This window comes from Hemiscyllium ocellatum, chromosome 42, assembly GCF_020745735.1.
Source record: "Hemiscyllium ocellatum isolate sHemOce1 chromosome 42, sHemOce1.pat.X.cur, whole genome shotgun sequence".
In the NCBI taxonomy this organism is placed as follows: domain Eukaryota; kingdom Metazoa; phylum Chordata; class Chondrichthyes; order Orectolobiformes; family Hemiscylliidae; genus Hemiscyllium; species Hemiscyllium ocellatum.
Window position 1 is genome coordinate 29,720,369 of NC_083442.1, and position 20,030 is coordinate 29,740,398.

General features: G+C 42.5%; 1 protein-coding gene across 2 annotated transcripts; it reads right to left on the reverse strand.

The window, feature by feature from the left end:
- Positions 1-815: 815 nt before the first annotated feature.
- On the reverse strand, positions 816-19,205 carry mpi (mannose phosphate isomerase). 2 transcript variants are annotated; one of them, XM_060853710.1, is made up of 8 exons: positions 19,138-19,176; positions 14,447-14,574; positions 13,220-13,420; positions 11,829-11,970; positions 10,317-10,496; positions 8,680-8,853; positions 6,375-6,583; positions 816-5,028 (listed from the first exon to the last, which is right to left on the reverse strand). In XM_060853710.1, the coding sequence occupies exons 1-8, from the start codon at positions 19,151-19,153 to the stop codon at positions 4,816-4,818; spliced, it is 1,263 nt and encodes a 420-aa protein (XP_060709693.1). In that variant the 5' UTR covers positions 19,154-19,176; the 3' UTR covers positions 816-4,815. The 2 variants fall into 2 exon arrangements, with proteins under 2 accessions (XP_060709693.1, XP_060709694.1); XM_060853711.1 differs by lacking the exon at positions 14,447-14,574 and having other exon boundaries at positions 19,138-19,205.
- Positions 19,206-20,030: the final 825 nt, after the last annotated feature.

The window sequence follows — 20,030 nt, forward strand, 5'->3', positions numbered from 1 at the left end:
AGGGATCTTGAAATGGTCAGCAGGCTTGGATGACTAAATAAAATGGCTGCTCTGATTCTTTGCCTGTTTCTTCTTTCCTAAAGGTGTAGGTTTTCACTTTTTAATTCACTTTCTAGATGAGGGAGTCTCTGATGGCTGGCATTTATTGACCATTCATTGCCATGGGAGGCAGTGGAGTGGTTTTAATACAGCCAAGTGCTTTTGCTAGGCATTGGTATGGATATTAGATTAGATTAGATTAGATTACTTACAGTGTGGAAACAGGCCCTTCGGCCCAACAAGTCCACACCGACCCGCCGAAGCGCAACCCATCCACACCCCTACATTTACCCCTTACCTAACACTACGGGCAATTTAGCATGGCCAATTCACCTGACCCGCACATCTTTGGAGTGTGGGAGGAAACCAGAGCACCCGGAGGAAACCCACGCAGACAACGTGCAAACTCCACACAGTCAGTCGCCTGAGTCGGGAATTGAACCCAGGTCTCTGGCGCTGTGAGGCAGCAGTGCTAACCACTGTGCCACCCATAAGAGTCTGTTAGAGTCTGTTTTTAATCATTTCACCTCATTGTATGCTGTTGGCCAAACTTTACCCCAAAACCAAATGTCTGTCTGAACAGCAAAAAATTTAGACCATTCAGCCCAAAATTTCATACATAAAGATCATTTTTCCATCTGCTCGCCATAGCCCTTAACTCCAGCGACTATCAAGAATGGATCTTGCTCCACATTTAACAAATTCAGGGACCACCTTGGTCTCTGCTGCTCAGTTAAACAGCAAGTGCAGCATTTCCCAAGCTAGCAGAAACATGGTCCTTGAGAAGCACTCCATTTAATTTTCATTTTTGGACTCTAAAACATTGAAGAGTAGAAACAACAGTTAACCAAGGTTGGAGAAATAAACACAAGATACCGCACTGCAACTACACAGCAAACTACTGGGGTAAAATGACATCCAACCCTCGTAAAAGGTTGCCAGTCTACTAGAATATTGGAACTGCTTACTAATACTGGCAGATTCCATATTCTACCCAGAATCACAGTTCTGTTGCACTCCCTCAGGCTGGACTCCACTGACAAGAAGCCAATTTTGAAATATACTAGTTCCAGTCACACAACACTGAACAGCAAAGAAATGTTCATACTCCTGAGTAAAAGGTCAGGTAACTTGTGTTCCAGAGTGATAGTTTTGCCAAAGGTGTGGGCAATTATATTCATTACACTAGCCTTCTTTCGTGCAAAAGGAAGTTTTCTTTTCCAGTCCACACCCTTTTACACACCTAATTCCTAACACATACTTCAACTTTTTCATATTCCTTTCACCGCCTCATGACACTTTTTTCCCCAAAGCAGTTAGAACGTGCGACTTGCTACTGCAAGAAATTGTTCATGCAAATTCCAGAGATGCATTTAATGATAGGCTAAGTAAACAAGAGGAAGTAATCATATGACCTATTTGTTAGATGGAAAGGTGTGAAGCACAAACACCAGCACAGACTAGTCGAGTCTGACTGCCTGTTTCAGTCTTGTAAATACTGTGCATCAAAGTTATACTAGTTCTTTCTTCCATGTTGATTACGCAGTTCATGCATCAAAGTATTAACATCCTTTTGCCTCAGTGGCTGGATAATCCACCCTCATCCATTTGTTTCTACCAGGAATTGAAGGATGAACATATAAATTTTTACTTATTTGCGTATTTTCTTTTCAGATGTCAACTGAACAAAAGTTCAGATTTTCCACCTTTATCATTTAGGGTGGCTTAGTTGTTAGCACTGCTGCCACAGACCCAGGTTCAATTCCACCCTCAGGTGACTGTGGGAAGTTTGCACATTTTCCCCATGTCTGCATGGGTTTCCTCCAAGACTTCCTGTTTTCTCTCTCAGTCCAAAGATGTGCAGGTTAGGTGAATTAGCACGGAGAATGTAGGGTTATTGGGATGGTACAGGTATGGGTCTGGGTGGGACGCTCTTTGGAGGGTCAGTGTGCACCCAATGGGCCAAATGGCCAGCTTCCACACTGTCTGAATCCTTTGAATGCACTCTTAGCTATTTTCTTTTTATTTGCACCACCTTGAGGTATAAACTACAGTCACTGGTCAATAATGAATGTCAAATAGTCAATACACAAGCTTAAGGACCCTGAGCTTCCAGCATCTAAAGAGGACAACACTTCCAGATCACTATCTTGCACCACAGCATCTAGTTTATGGCCTCTGGATTGCAGCAAGGTTCTGCTCCCACCATACAAAAGCACAGAAGCCCTCTTCTAAATTGTAACTACACTCCCACCTATCTTTACAGAATCTTTAGCAGTTATATACATCTTATAACGACCAGTTAAGTGACCTGACTCAGATCAGTTCAGCAGTTAACACTAAACTAAGTCCAATACAGAAAAGAAACTAAACATTAAATAATATCTCAATGTGTTTAGTGCATGAAGAATTTCAAAATCATTTCCTGAAGCAACAAATTTTATGTTGTGCATCATATTCCTTGACTGCTTGAGTTAAGGTAAAGTTTACATGAAATCAGCTTCATAAAATTATGAAGGAAAGAACCCAACGGTTTACCTTCATCAAGATAACACTTCTCTCTTCCTCTCATTCTCATTTTGACTCAACTTCCAGACCACACAAAGAAGCCTCAGTTCATAGCAACATATGTTTTAAGATATGGGGTAAACTTGCATTGTGTGATTAAAATGAGCAAACAAAACGCAAGGCAACATGCCTTTAAAGCCATCTGTTCAGATAGGTCTGCAGCATTCTTTCCTGGCCAGAACGTTAACAATACTGTTAATCCACAGATAGTGACTTGACACAATATGGGATAGGCAGGAGGAGTTGAATTGTCAGTCTGACAAAGTAAGAATAATTCTTATCCCTGGCACTTAGTTTGCAGCAGGGCAAGGCCATCACCAGGCCAAGATAAGTTTTGAAACTCTGCAAGTGATTCTCGTACCTGGGGACCACAATGCTTCAGATGGTCACTCCCTAAGCTGTACTGGTGCGGGTATTGTGCTTGAAATAGTAACAAACTGCAAAGGCAAACCAGAAACCAGCCAAACAATAGTACCATTCTTATAGAAATTGTCAGAGAAAGGCATGGCCATAAGACATCACAGAAATGTTTTTTCAACTTGTGATTCTAGCATCAGCTAAAATATCTAAAGTGCAAGGCATATCTAAAGTATTTGAACAAGTCTTCCATACCATAGTCACAACAACATACCATGGTCGGATTTTAAATGACCAAAAACAAAACAACAGCACCACAATTACGACCGTAGAAATATTAAGAGGAAAAGTTTACAATTAAAAGATTAATCAGGTGTCTTTTTTACACAGCCAGGATGGATTTGAGTATCTCTGTGTGCTGTATGTTTCTGCGATATGTAACAGAATGGTAATCAGGATCCAAGTAACAAGATGAAGTTTTAAAAAACACAATTTATCTCATGGTTCAAAGCAAAAAGTACTGGGAGATGGTGGCCTAGTGGTATTATTACTGGACTGTTAATCCAGAGATCCAGGTAACGTTTTGGGGACCTGGGTTCAATAAATATCTGGAATTAAGAGTCTAATGGTGACCATGAATCTAACATTGATTGCCGAGAAACACCCATCAGGTTCACTAATGTCCTTTAGGGAAGGACACTCCCATCCTTATTCGGTCTGGCCTATGTGTGACTCCAGATAAACAGCAATGTGGTTGGCTATTAACAGCACCTCTGGGCAATAAATGTTGGCAGAGACAGTGACACACACATCCTGAGATTAATTTTTAAAAATCCAGTTTAAATTTATGGAGACAGCCAGGCCAGCAAAGGGATACTCACTGAAACTTAATGTTTTGGCAATGGTCCAGTTGTATTGTCAATAGGCTAATAATCCAAAGGCCAGTAATGTTCTGGGGACTCGGGTTCAAATCCCAACACAGCAAACGATGGAATTCAATAAAAATCTAGAACTAATAGCTTAATAATAACCATCATCAGTTGTTGTAAAAACCAAGCTATTTCACTAACGTCCTTTAGGGAAGCAAACCCTTACCCTGGTTTAGCCTACGTGTCTCCCCAGACCCGCAGTCATGTGTTTTGTCTCTTAACTGGCCTAGCAAGCCACTCAGCTGTGTCAAAGGGCAACTAGTGATGGTCATAAAAGCTGGCCTAGGCAGTAATGCCCACATTCCACCGGCAAATCTTTTTAAAAATTAAAGAAATGCTGGGATTTATAGTAACTTCCACTTTTACACTACTACTGGGTGAAGTCAACAGTCACAAAGTGAGGTATTAAATGCCAGGAGGTAGACCATTGGTCTTTAAACTTGGTCAAACAACGGTTTTGGCTGCAATTCATGAAAAAAAAGCAGTGACCTTTTGACTGTTTAAAAACATGCTCCTTTCCCATCCACCAGGAGCTGAGTACCTAGGTTCACCAACAAATGCAATGGCCCCTGATCACCAAGCATTAAGAGGGTACACTGTGATTCAGCCAGGTAGCAAACTCATGGATCTGAAGAGTGGAAGGGTGAGGAGCTCAGTGATTCAAAATTAAAACAGAAGCATTATTATAGTAGAGAACACCCAAAGATAGACTATCTCAACACAAATAAAGCAAGAGTTACATAAAAAAGCATCAGCAAATACAATGTAATTGAATGAAAATTTGAAGTGTAAATTTTGAGTTTCATCACAAATGCATAATTGATTAACCTAGTGCACATTGCTCCAATCCAATCTATCCATTTGTCTACTCTAGTGTAGTCCATTTCTAATCCTAGGGATATGGAATCGATAATGAGGCAGGTTACAGCATGCAGCATGCCCTGAAAAGCAGCATCCCATCCACTGAACGGATACACAAGCCAACCCCCTCGTTGGCTGCAATGAATAGTACAGATCCTCGCCGAATGTTGACTTCAGACGGGCTAGCTGTGCTCGTAGCTTCACCCCGAATGACCAGCAGGATACTTGCAGAATCAATGGAGGCTACCTCGTACCGTTTCACTGAACTTGGAACCTGGATTGAAGAAATTTTATTTAGGATTATAAAATTATCAGGTGATTATCAAAGCTAACAGATTCAGCCCTTTTCACAGTAGGTTTCTTTTAGATTACTTACAGTGTGGAAACAGGCTCTTTGGCCCAAGTCCACACCGACCCGCCGAAGCGCAACCCACCCATACCCCTACATTTACCCCTTACCTAACACTATGGGCAATTTAGCATGGCCAATTCACCTGACCCACACATCTTTGGACTGTGGGCCCGCACATCTTTGGACTGTGGGAGGAAACCGAAGCACCCGGAGGAAACCCACGCAGACACGGGGAGAACATGCAAACTCCATACAGTCAGTCGCCTGAGTCGGGAATTGAACCCGGGTCTCAGGCGCTGTGAGGCAGCAGTGCTAACCACCAGGTATTGTTCAGGGAAGTTACAAACTTAGGTAGAATATAGTTCATCTCACAGTTTTGAATGTTTTGCATAATTCTGACCTCGACAATACATGGGGAACATAAAGTACTGGAGAAAGTGCAATTAAGATTTACGAGAATAATATTTTAACTGAGGAGGTTTAACTACCAGAAAGGATGGAATAAGCTGGAAATATTTTCTCTAGAAACAGAGAACAGACCAGCTGGCAGGATTCAAAACTATGAAGGGACTTGCTAAGGTAGATTTTTTTTGGGGGGTGGGGGTGGATGGATAGAAAGAGAGTTGGGGAGAAATGAGGAAAGGGTAGGGGTGGGTAGAGGTAGGATACCAAAATCTAGGAGATCTAAATCATTGATAAATCCAGTATGGATCCAAGAGTAAATTCTTCAGTTGGGGAAATGTGAAACTCATTACATGGCGTATTTCAGCAGATCAGAATAACTACATTTAAATAGAATAGTACAGGAGGGAGAAAAGATTAGAATATGTCAACAGATTGAAATACCTAGAATGGGAAGCAGCTGGTGTGGTGGATTAACATCTATACAGACCTGTTGGGCTGAATATTCTATTTTGTGTCATTAATTCAATGTAATGCAAAGCGATCATTTCACTGCAGGCTCAGTGTTATTAAATATTCTCCCCTCTCATCCAACACCAGTGCATACACTCATACTAAGGTCTGTATTATGCAGCTTGTGTGGGAAGTCACCAGCTCCTTGTGAATCTACCATGCAACCTGCTCTCAGCTCAAAACTGTCAGCATTTCTTTACACTCTCTCTTGGCTGTCACAGCAAAGTAGAAAGAGCATCTATGCAGAGACAGAGCCGGAATGCAGATATACGCAAAGGTTCATCAATGAATGGCTGCAGAAGATCAAGCATTTGGCAATGGCACATTGACAGTGATTGCAGCTTGAGCCATACCTCTATTTTTATCACGGTGAAATCGGGCACTGGAGGGTCATACAGAGAAACACATGGATCACAAGGATCCCGAACAGATGGAAAGATCTTCTCCCTTGCTGGTGCAGGTGCGTAATTGAGCATTTCACAAAGGGTCTGAACATCAATGAATTTTGGGGTGAGCCCAGCTCGCACAGTATTATCAGAACATGCCATACATTCTATACAATCTAGAAAGGAAAAGAAAGTTAATCAACACCTGCTCATTATTCCATATACTATCACTTACATATCTCTCAGCAATAAGAGCCAGAATAACTGATGTGTTAGTTGCAGAATTTGAAAAATGCATATTCGCACTATACAAGTGGTGGGTAATCCTCATCCCTCTGACATTTAATGGCATTCCAATGCTGAATCCTCCATCAACATCCTGGGGGTTATCACTGACCAGAAACTAAACTGAGCAGGCTATATAAATATAATGATTATGATTAGGTTGGAGGCTTGGAATTCTGTGGCAAGTCACCCACCCCCTAACTCTCCAAAGCCACCTATCTTCTACAAGGTCAAAAGTCAGGAGTGCAATGGAATACTTATCACTTACTTAGATGAATGCAGCTCCAACAACATTCAAGAATCTTAACGCTATACAGAACTATACTTCAACAGCTCTGCATGACTGGTTCTCAAACACCAACTCCAACATGCACACCCTCCAATACCAACTCAGTGGCAGCAGTGTACACTATTTGCAGGAGCCATAGCAACACTCCTTTGACATCACCTGCCAGACCTAAACCGAAAGGACAAGGGATGCATGGGAGCACCAACATTTGCAAGTTCTTCCACAGACTACAAAACATCCTCACATGGAACTATATCGGTGTTACTTCACTAACTTTTGGTCAAAATGCTGAATCCATCCCTATCAGTACGGTAGGTGTATCAACACCACATAAAGTGAGTAGTTCAAGGAGGCAACTCACCCACTGATAAGTGGCAGATGGAGTTTATATAAATGTGAGGTGCTGCTTTTTGGGACAGCAAACCTTAGCAGGACTTATACACTTAATGGTAAGGTCCTGGGGAGTGTTGCTGAACAGAGACCTTGGAGTGCAGCTTCATAGCTCCTTGAAAGTGTAGATAGGATGGATTAGAAGGCGTATGGTATGCTTTCCTTTATTGGTCAGAGTATTGAGAACAGGAGTTGGGAGGTCATGTTACGTCTGTACAGGACATTGGTTAGGCCACTGTTGGAATATTGCGTGCAATTCTGGTCTCCTTCCTACCGGAACGATGTTGCCAGGGTTGGAGGATTTGAACTATAGGGAGAGGTTGAATAGGCTAGGGTTGTTTTCCCTGGAACTTCAGAGACTGAGGGGTGACTTTATAGAGGTGTATAAAATCATGAGGGGCATGGATAGGATAAATAGACAAAGTATTTTCCCTGGGGTGGGGGAGTTCAGAACAAGAGGTTTAGGGTGAGAAGGGAAAGATATAAAACAGGCCTAAGGGGCAACTTTTTCACGCAGAGGGTGGTATGTGTCTGGCATGAGCTGCCAGAGAAAGTGGTGAAGGAGGCTAATACAATTGAAACATTTGGAAGGCATCTGGATGGGTATATGAATAGGAAGGGTTTGGAGGGATATGGGTTGGGTGCTGGCAGGTTGGGATATCTGGTCGACATGGACAAGTTGGACCGATGGGTCTGTTTCTGTGCTGTACATCTCTATGACTCTGTGACCCATACCTTCTCAATGACAAGTAGGAATGGGCTATAAATTCCAGCCTAACCAGCCACGTTCACGATTTAATTCAAGAATAAAAGTAGTAGTACAGATGTAGACATAATCATTCTAAATGGTGCAAGTTACTAAAAATTGTTCACACTTCCAACTATCAAAAATTATTTCCCGCTGTCACCTTATTAGTCAACACTTTTGCATCAACATTTGACATGGTTGATTGCCAGGTCAAAAATAATAGGAACACAGCACAGTAAAAATACGGCATACAATATAATCTTCTGCAATGCCTAACTAACACTTGAAATTCTGCCCACTGGTCACCCATACAAGTCAAAAGAACTCTCCAAACCCAGTCCAAAGAGAGGACATTTAAAAAAATTCTGTTTTCTAAATTTCCAGAGTTTAAATAAAGTCAAATGACAACAATTATGTTTTTCTCAAAATGCGGGAGTAGAGTTGGACTCCTATAACATAACAATGAAACATTAAGCAATCAAATCATTAAACATAATTGAGTTAATGGCGCCACTCATCATTCCTGTCCTGCCAATTTGTAAAGAGGTCTTAAATCTTACCTCCATAAAGGTAAGCATGGGGTTCATTAGCTCCCAGAAACATGGCTTCTCCAGGTTGCAGTTTCACTTGGTTTAGAAAGTAGATGACAAAACACCCAACATCTCCTGGAAACTGGGTGTGCAACCGTAGCAAGAGCTCACCATTACTTCCTGTAGTGTCCTTTCCTGCAGCATCTGTAGAACATGCCGCTGTTAGTTTTGAACTGTTGCATGCACTTGATAATAATTAGAATGGCAAACACTAAAATCCACAAACATAAAAATGTCACAAACATAAAGCACAATAAGCAGAGGTTAGTTTTTTTCAGTTGGCTGATTTTATCAGCCTTATTGAAGGACATGCCTGAAATAGTGACCAGTCTTTCTTTGCAAAGCTAATTCTCTATTGTACAAATGCAGCATTTCCCTAAATAAGTTTATTTTCAGCATCTGGAGTTTTATGCAGAATTGCAACCACATGGAAGTCAGGATAGCTCTCCATTGACCGGAGAAGGTTAAAAGAAACTTTAAGAGATGCATTCAAAATCATGGACGGTTTTGAGGAGAGAAAAATGGTTTCTACCAGAGGAAAATCAGTAGTGACAATAAACAAATTTAAGAATAATTAATAAAAGTCGCAGATGGGTGATGTAGAGAATTTTTCTTCATGCAGCAAATCATTATGAACTGCAATGCACTCAAACAATTTCAAAAAAGAATTGTATAAATATTGAAAAAGAACAAATATTGCAAGGATATGAAGAAAGATGACAGAGTGGGATTAACTTGATAATTCTTTCAGAGTCAGGACAGGAACAACAGGTTCAATGGCCTGCTTTTGTGCTGCAAGATTCAATTATATGAATTATAGGTCACAGTCACTAAATGGCAGCTTGGTTAACTTGGTAACATTTTCTGTTCAAGCCACATTTCAGGACTAAGCTCAACCGCAATGCAATGGAGAGAACAGGACTGTTACTACCTTGTGGGTAAGAGATTTGGGCACTGGTAATCCTGTGAATGCAGATCACAGTGCATCACTTCAAGGGAAAGTTGCCTTCATGGTGTCATAGATAATATCACTATCTCACCAACATCAATCATTAATTCATCTTATTAATGTTGGTGGGATCTTACCATGAGGGGTTCTAAACAGAGGCAGTCCATTTAGGACTGAGATGAGGAAGAATTTCTTTACTCACTGGGTTATGAATCGTTGAAATTTTCTACCCTACAGGACTGTGGAGAGTTATTGAGAATGTTCATGATGGAGGTTGAGATATTTCTACACATTAAAAACACCAAGAGATTCATGGAGAGTGCAGGAAATGATACTGAAGATCAGTCAAAATCTCATTGAATGGTGCAGCAGACTGAATGGCCTCCTTCTACATCTATTTTATATATTACGTGCAGTAAAATGGCTATCACATACTTGCAAACCAGCAACTGAATTTCAAATAATTGCCAGCAAGTCATTTCTGACAGCTGGGATTTGGTAGGTAAATGCAAATATTTGTTTAAGAGTTCCATATGACGACAAGCTTACATAAAAATGTTTAAGAAATATTGCACGATAAACACTAGCTTAGTGAGTGCAAGCTAATTTACATTTGACTTTAACTCTTTTCTTCAGGTGGATTATTAATGTAACAAACCTTCTTGCAACACCCTCTTCACCAACATGTTCAGCTGATCAATAAAGGTTTTTTTTTCACAGTTCATCATTCGGGTAAAGCATTTCTTCAAAGCATCAGATACCTGACGTGGGTCACCAGTGTTATTTTCAAGCACTTCAGCAGCTTCGTTGCCAATGACCGTACGGAATTCCGGGACGTCTGCAACAAAGCAAAAAAGTGTCTCAAGACAAGGGAACCAATGCAGGTCAGACATTTGTTCAGTTTCCATCTGTAAAAGAGGAAGGCTAGACAATACTTTGGGTGTAACACTACAAAATGATGAAGATAGTTGGGACAAGGAATAGCAACCAAAATTCCTGCTTGTAATACCAATAATGATTGAAATGCATAGCGCAACTCTTGATTGAGGAGGACAGATTTAAGAGGAAGGACACACATTGTTGAGTATCTATATCTAAACTTTTAGAATAGAAACTTACACGAGGAATTGGAGGTTGCTTTTTAAATGAGGAATCATGACCAATCCAAGGTACTACCATTAGGAAAAAAGATGAAAGGACAATGCAAGTACACTATCTCAAATCCAGCTACCCCAAACTGGCTTAATCGCAAATACTTTTTGAAAAATTTTTCTCACCTTTAATATTTCATGACATAGGAAATGGGGACAAATAGGAAAGTGTTATTAAGTCCAATGCATTTAAAGTGAATCAATGTCAGCAGCAACCTGGCAATTAAGATAAAGTGCTTTGTGCAATTACAATAACTGGTTTTCCTGTGTTCTTATTCACTAGCTTAAGATTTTCCAATATGAATTAACATGGTCCAAACCTTTTACTAATAAAAAACACATGTTCCAAAATCTATCACAGTTTTCAGGCTGAGGTCGAGTAAGACTTGACAGTGTCTACTTATATCAGCAGATAAGAAACTAGGGGCATTGAGTCATTTTTTAAAAGTTGGATTTAATCATTGACAAACCAATGACTTTGGAAAATAATAATGTTATAAACAGATATCCCAGCTCTAAGGGTGCATTTTGATAATACAAAGAACCTATCGTTATACAGGACCTCACCATATCCTCAATTGATCATAAAGTTATTTACAGCTCAATGATGACACCCAGTATTTATGCAGATAAATTCAGCAATCAACTTGTACTGGTAATGTTTGACAAGTAGCATAAACATTTTTTTCAAACAGTGAACAGGAAAATCATTGGTACATCAACAACCCAGCCTTTCCTTATTACTACACTGATATAATAGCCCATATGTCCTCCAGACTTCTATGAACAACCACCTTTGGTCTCGAAAGTAAGAGTGCTACCAAATCGGATTACTAATAGCAACCTGTGGGAAATCTACACATTAAACAGGAGGGCTGATTTTTCAATATTGTTCCATGAGATTCCATGGCAGAACAACAAAGCAGTGTGTCTAGAATATGGAAAACAGTGTATAATCCAGAGGTCTCTGATTGAGATTCCCTACAGTTCTTACCAATACATGTCAGAAATCCTCTTACTTTTCAGAAATCCAATAATTTCCTCCACTGGTCTAAATCCACACAGCCCTTCAAATGGAGTCAGTGCAATTGCCATTTCTGGTTTGTGATTTTTATCCGGATAGCGATCCGGAAACTGAGTGTGCAGTTTTACAGCTAATTCCTGAAAAAGACACAAACTTTGTTAAACTGTGAATTATGTAGTGCTGAATGATCTAAGAGTAGTATAAAACTCCCAATAATTTTGTGTAGAGTCCTAATTCCTGTAAAAACATGTTATGCATATATTTTTCAAGTGCTTAAGCTTTGAGACACAGAACAGGAACAGGATGATGCGCTTCAGAGTCCATCAAAATCTTATGATCAATCTCACTTTGACCAAATGGTGTGAAAACATATAGTTACCCCAATAATGTAAGTGATGGTGTGCTTCAATATTTCAAGAAAATTCCTTACTAAATGCATTTGCTACACATTCATGACTCTGTAAACAGTAAAAAAAAGGACTTTTATTTAAACAATCTTTGACTGCCTTAACTCAAGGCTTAGGAGAGACCATCTTGACATGCCCATGTAAATAAAAACCAGGTGTACTTGGAAGTTTGCAACAGTTAAGTTAACGATAGTTTAGTTTGGCAGAGATACAGTTGATCAGTCACCTTAGCTGGAATTAAAAGTACCAGGGATAAAAGCAGAGCTCGTCAACATTCAACGACTTTAATAAAAGACTAAAATTTGAACCTTTTGCTCCATATTAGGAAACACTAATTTTCGTGCTTAATCATTGTGAACTACAGCCCAACATATTCTCTTTCATTCCGAACCACTGATTTTGTCGAGGTAACAAATTAAGCAGCTCGTCATTCTACAGAAATTACTTTTTCTAAATTTGTGTTCAGTGACTCGTCCAATCAAAATGTCCACAGTTGGATCCAATTGACAATGATATCTAAGGCCAAACTGGGACCCATGACGGAATGCCAGAATTCATTAGGTTTCTGTCAGTCTTGAGCAGAACAAGCATTGGTTTTGACAGTCGCTACTTTCTTATCGAAAGAACGTGTTTCGTCATTTTGCTGGATCCCAATAGAATAATTATTCTGAAACAAAAGAACCAGCTTCTCGTGGACAACTGCTCCCATCTTTAAAAGTCAGGAGGGGCATCTGCAAATGCATCAACACTTGGGGATGTAACTCACTGCTGAAGATAGTATGTTTTGTCTTCAACTCAATAACCTTTGAAATGACATTTATGTTGCAAATTAGGTTTTCCTCTCAAATTCTGAACAAAACTGCATTTTTAAGATTCTGGGCGTACAAACAAAAAATTTCAGAATCAAACCAAGTGTAGAATCTATGTAACATGATATTTGCCCAGTTGACTAGAAACAGTTAACCGTTTCTTCACTTACTTTGGTTGGATGAGCTTGAATAGATAACGAAATGTTGACCGAAAGCACCTTGAACAGAAAGGGGAGCTGCCCTTCGAAAATATCTTTCACCTTTGACCCTAAACAGTCAGGATGCTTGGCAATCCATTCCCCAAGAGTCTTCTGAGGAATTCTGTTGTCGCATATAATGGCATCCCCTTTGGGATGCGCTCCCATCCATAACTATTAGAAAATTATAACAAATTTTAAAAATTACTTTTCAGCTCATCATTCCTGTATTTTCCTTAATTATTTTACACATTTTAGTGCTCTTGTGCTATCAATGCTATTCATTAACAAGGTAACACCACAAAAAAAAACTGCAACATGTTAGGAATAATTTCATGTGAGCAGATTTATTTTATAAACGCTGCCACTTGAAATTAACAGCATTCCTTAATTCCCAAATGAACTGCAGGAGGCCCAGTGTTGGCCACAGCAGGGAAGGGGACTTTACCGCACAACTGAATTGCTTGCTTCTCATATCTTCATCATTCAGAACACCGAGTGCTGAATTAATATTTCAGCAGGAGGAATAATTCTTTTCTGTACAAGTCAATGAGTAAGTTAGCAAGTCGAGCAAACAGTTTTATGCTGGTATTTGTCGGGGTGCAGAATTGTTGGCCTGCGTACAAACTGAATTAAATTGAACCCTTTTGCCAAAATATTAGATAAATAAAGATGAGCAAGGCCTAATCATTAGCACACACCTACTTGAACAGGTCTGTTTAACATCTTGCAAAAAGACAACAATACAGCTTGTGCCACATGGCACAAAAGTGCCATCATAGATTAATCTTTGAAATTAACACAAAAGTCTGACAGTGGAAATGTCTATTGCTTAATCATATTGATTTATTCTTGAGACGGAGCTCCAAGCACAGCATCACAGAGTGGGACAGTGGCCTCAAATGAATGACCCACATTACCAAGCTTCTGATCTGCCCAATTTCCAAGCACAACTGCTGAGAGAAAAAATCTGAACTCTCCACTGCACAATCGCTGGATACCTGGCTCAAAGCAGCACTGTTAGAGGCCAGAGAGGCATCGGCATTATGATGCACAGCTGCCAAGGAGCAGGGAAACAAAGCTCACTCACACCAAAGAAGAGTTACTGACATCACAATGCTCTCTGAAAGTTGAACCTATGTACCTCCACGTAAAAACAACCACCTTGGATTTTGTATGAAGTGAAGAGAACTAAAGTACCTCAGCATAGGGTTTCTCTTGCTCAATGGCTATAGAGGGATCATCACTTAAAGTGAGTTTTGCTACCTCACTCTCCAGGCCAATTTTCCCCCAGGCATAATGCTGCACGACACACTTCAGCGGGAACACTGAAGAAACAAAAAGATTGAAGATCGCTGTTGGTCACTAAATTATAGTGCAACACTCAAGGTATGGTGATTGCTTGACACAGTGCATATTAGAATTAAGATACACAACTTGATTTTAACTTTCAAATCAATTAGGCAATAAAAAGCTGCAAATTGAGACAATTTCGTTTTAAAACAAAGAACATTTTGAAATCATGTACAAGTCAAATGGGGTCTAAATCAATGTGTTTATTGATAGAATTCTGGTTGGAGTGCCATGCTTCTAGGAATTCTAGGAGACTTGTCCAGTGTGGGCACCCCTTGTCCTAGGATTGATATGTTGTCCCAGATTTTGAGCCCACATACAATCTTTCAAATCGCCAGGTTCATTTTCTATTCGGAGAAAATGAGGACGACAGATGCTGGAGATCAGAGTCAAAATGTGTGGTGCTGAAAAAGCACAGCCATTCAGGCAGCATCCGAAGAGGAGAGTTGACATTTCAAGCATTCCTCATGAACGGCCAATGCTCAAAACATCAATTTTCTTGCTCCTCGACTGGCTGTGCTTTTCCAGTGTCACACTTTTTGACTTATTTTCCATTAGGCCAACCAAGAGCAACGTGCATAAGACTAGAGTAGCTAATAGTTGGTGTGAACATTGCTCATCCTACTTTATTGCACAAATCAATTGGCAGCAGCACTGCCCATGATTAATTGATTCATAATCCCCTTATAAAGTCCAATATCGTGGGAAAGGTGGGAGGGGTTTTAGAAACAAAACCATCAAATGGTCAGAGCCTCCTCACTAAAGCAGAAATGCCTCATTAAACGGGAAGCTCTTTACAGCCACTTACTGAAGGAAATGTTGACACATACTTCATCAAAAATACTGATAACAAGAAGAAAGATTGGTAGTTCAGGAAGTGAGTGGCTTGTGCAAGGTTTCTGAGAAGGCACTTGTATTGCTTTTCCCAACAAAGCAGTAAAAATTCTGGACGGCCAGCAAATTAAGAATGTTCTAAATGCATGTTTGCTCGCTGAGCAGGAAGATTCGTTTTCAGATGTTTCATCACCACATGAGGTAACATCATCAGTGAGCCTCTGGTGAATCGCTGGTGTTGTGACCCACTTTCTATTTATATGTTTAGGTTTCCTTGGGTTAATGATGTCATTTCCAGCTCTGTCTCAGAGGGTGGTAGAATAGGGTCTAAATCAATGTGTTTCATGATAGAGTTCTGTTGGAGTGCCATGCTTCAAAGAATTCTAGGAAGCTTCTCCAGTGTTGGATCCCTTGTCAGAGGATTGATACGTTGTACCAGTCAAAATGGTGTCCTTCCTTATCTGTATAGAAGGATACTAGTGAGAGTGGGTCATGTCTTTTTGTGACAAGTTAGCGTGCATGTATCCTGGTGGCTAGCTTCCTTGCGAAAACTGTAACAACATTACATTGGACAAACAGGCAGAAAGCTAGCCACCAGGATATTTAAATATCAACTAGTCACAAAAAGACATGACCCACTTTCACTAGTATCCTTACATAATGATAAGGAAGAACACCACTTCAACAGATCCATCCTTGGACGAGCCAAACAGAGACACGCACAAGAATTCCTAGAAGCATGGCACTCCAACCAGAAGTCTATCAACAAACACATTGATTTAGACCCCATCTAGAGCTGAAAATGTGTTGCTGGAAAAGCACAGCAGGTCAGGCAGCATCCAAGGAACAGGAGATTCGATGTTTCTTCAGGAAGGGCTTATGCCCGAAACGTCAAATTTTCTGTTCCTTGGATGCTGCCTGACCTGCTGCGCTTTTCCAGAAACACATTTTCAGCTCTGATCTCCAGCATCTTCAGACCTCACTTTCTCCTCGAAGATTAGACCCCATCTACCACCCTCTGAGAAAAAGAACCAGAAGTGGCATCAACAACCCAAGGACATCTAAACACAAATAGTAAGCAGGTCATAACACCCACACTTCACCACAGGCTCACTGATGTTAGCTAATATGCTGAAGAAACATCTAAGAATACACCTTCCAGCTCAGCAAGCAAACTTACATCCAGAACCTAACCTGAGCAACAAATCTTCTCAAAACATACTAATTAAGAATGTCCTCAGCCGGGTGGATAGGATGGGAGGGGAGATGAGGAAGGATTTGGAAAGCGGGGGGGGGGGGGATAAAAGGGGGCTGGAAGAGGGGTGGGGAACAGGGAGAGTGCTGTTTGAACCTCACTGTTTCTGATTCAGGAGGACATAATGCAAACAAGCATCACATCCAAAGCTACAGCATGAGGAAAGCCTCATGACAAAGGTAAAAAATGAAGTCTGCAGATGCTGGAGATCACAGCTGAAAATGTATTGCTGGTTAAAGCACAGCAGGTTAGGCAGCATCCAAGGAATAGGAAATTCGACGTTTCGGGCATAAGCCCTTCATCAGGAATGAGGAGAGTGTGCCAAGCAGGCTAAGATAAAAGGTAGGGAGGAGGGACTTGGGGGAGGGGCGATGGAGATGTGATAGGTGGAAGGAGGTCAAGGTGAGGGTGATAGGCCAGAGTGGGGTGGGGGCGGAGAGGTCAGGAAGATGATTGCAGGTTAGGAGGGCGGTGCTGAGTTGAGGGAACCGACTGAGACAAGGTGGGGGGAGGGGAAATGAGGAAACTGGAGAAATCTGAGTTCATTCCTTGTGGCTGGAGGGTTCCCAGGCGGAAGATGAGGCATTCCTCCTCCAGCCGTCGTGTTGTTATGTTCTGCCGGTGGAGGAGTCCAAGGACCTGCATGTCCTCGGTGGAGTGGGAGGGAGAGTTAAAGTGTTGAGCCACGGGGTGGTTGGGTTGGTTGGTCCGGGCGGCCCAGAGGTGTTCTCAGAAGCGTTCCGCAAGTAAGCGGCCCGTCTCCCTAATATAGAGAAGGCCACATCGGGTGCAGCGGATGCAATAGATGATGTGTGTGGAGGTACAGGTGAACTTGTGGCGGATATGGAATGATCCCTTGGGGCCTTGGAGGGAAGTGAGGGAGGATGCGCATCTCCTCCACTTCCCGCTCCTCCGCCCTTGAGCCCCACTCCTCCAACCGCCACCAAGACAGAACCCCGCTGGTTCTCACCTACCACCCCACCAACCTCCGTATACAACGTATCATCCGCCGTCATTTCCGCCACCTCCAAACGGACCCCACCACCAGGGATATATTTCCCTCCCCTCCTCTATCAGCGTTCCGCAAAGACCACTCCCTTCGTGACTCCCTCGTCAGGTCCACACCCCCCACCAACCCAACCTCCACTCCCGGCACCTTCCCCTGCAACCGCAGGAAATGTAAAACTTGCGCCCACACCTCCTCCCTCACTTCCCTCCAAGGCCCCAAGGGATCATTCCATATCCACCACAAGTTCACCTGTACCTCCACACACATCATCTATTGCATCCGCTGCACCCGATGTGGCCTCCTCTATATTGGGGAGATGGGCCGCTTACTTGCAGAACGCTTCAGAGAACACCTCTGGGCCGCCCGGACCAACCAACCCAACCACCCCGTGGCTCCACACTTTAACTCTCCCTCCCACTCCACCGAGGACATGCAGGTCCTTGGACTCCTCCACTGGCAGAACATAACACGACGGCTGGAGGAGGAGCGCCTCATCTTCCGCCTGGGAACCCTCCAACCACAAGGGATGAACTCAGATTTCTCCAGTTTCCTCATTTCCCCTCCCCCCCCACCTTGTCTCAGTCGGTTCCCTCAACTCAGCACCGCCCTCCTAACCTGCAATCTTCTTCCTGACCTCTCCGCCCCCACCCCACTCCGGCCTATCACCCTCACCTTGACCTCCTTCCACCTATCACATCTCCATCGCCCCTCCCCCAAGTCCCTCCTCCCTACCTTTTATCTTAGCCTGCTTGGCACACTCTCCTCATTCCTGATGAAGGGCTTATGGCCGAAACGTCGAATTTCCTGTTCCTTGGATGCTGCCTGACCTGCTGTGCTTTAACCAGCAACACATTATCAGCTACTATACATGATAAGCCTACTACACACTGGACATGGCCCCACACACTGGACATGGACATGGCCATGGCCATGGCCCCAGCCTCACCACCACTACCTGCCCCCACGCACTGGACATGGACATAGACATAGACATGGCTCTGGCTCCTGCTCCTGCCCCCAGCCCCCAGCCCCCAGCCCCCCACACTGGACATGGCTCTGGCTCCCGCCCCCAACCCCCAGCCCCCCACACTGGACATGGCTCTGGCTCCAGCCCCCAGCCCCCCACACTGGACATGGCTCTGGCTCCCGCCCCCAACCCCCAGCCCCCCACACTGGACATGGCTCTGGCTCCAGCCCCCAGCCCCCAGCCCCCCACACTGGACATGGCTCCTGGCTCCAGCCCCCAGCCCCCAGACTGGACAGGGCCCCACAGGCGGCATGGAGGCAGCCCTTACTCTGACCTTTAAACAAACACAACAGGCCGCCCTCACTAAGGCCCGGATCTCACACTCCGGCCCACCGACTCCCTGAATACCCGATATGACCGTGACTCGGTGCCGCCAGTTCCCTGATATTAACCGAATTGAAAGTCACCCTCACCCTTCACCGCCGCCATCAGCCCGCTCCAGGCAACACACGTCAAACCGACGCGTCATCGCCGGGCCACGTAATCACGTGGTGTGCATGGCCGAGATGGCTGCCGGGAATTGTAGTCCTTCCCCCAAAGTGGAGCTGGTTCTGGAGAACACAAAAACATAAAATGCTGGGGAAAAGAAACGTAGCAGTTTAGTCAGGCAACATTGTACAAAGATAAGCAGCAATTGTACAAAGTTTGCAGCAATTTTCTATTTTTCTTTCAGATTTCCAGCATCCACGTTATTCTCCTTTCCGATTTTTGCTCTGGATGATACTGCAGTTTGAAATGATACGCTTTGCTGATTCTTTGTGCTTTCGTCAAATATCCTTTGGAGTGTAGGTGATCCATAAGTCAGTTTTCTCAAACTAATTTAAATTGTTAACTGAAAATGTTACATTTTTCATGTAATTTATCGTATTCTCTGGACTTCTAAAGCACTGCAAATTCTCCTTTGAAATGCTATATCTGTTATGCCAGAGACCAAAAAAACTTCAGATGCAAGAATCCAAGGTCGAGAAGCAGGAGACTGGAATAGCACAGCAAGCCGGGCAGCATCAACAGGTGAAGAAGTCAACATTTCTAGTGTAACCCAAAAGAAGGGTTATACCTGAAATGTTAACTTCTCCACCTCCTGATGCTGCCTGGCTTGCTGTGTTCTTCCAGCCTCCTGCTTGTCTATATCTGTTGGGTATGCAAACGTGACAACCAATCCATTTTTTTAAAAAAAGTTTCTTTTTTAGGAAGACATGTTGGTCAAAATATTCAGAAAGCTTTTTTTCCTGATTAGTAATTTTATTCTACCTGACGAGGCAAACAATGCCTTGTATTATCAGAGACTGGGATTGTCATAGTATTC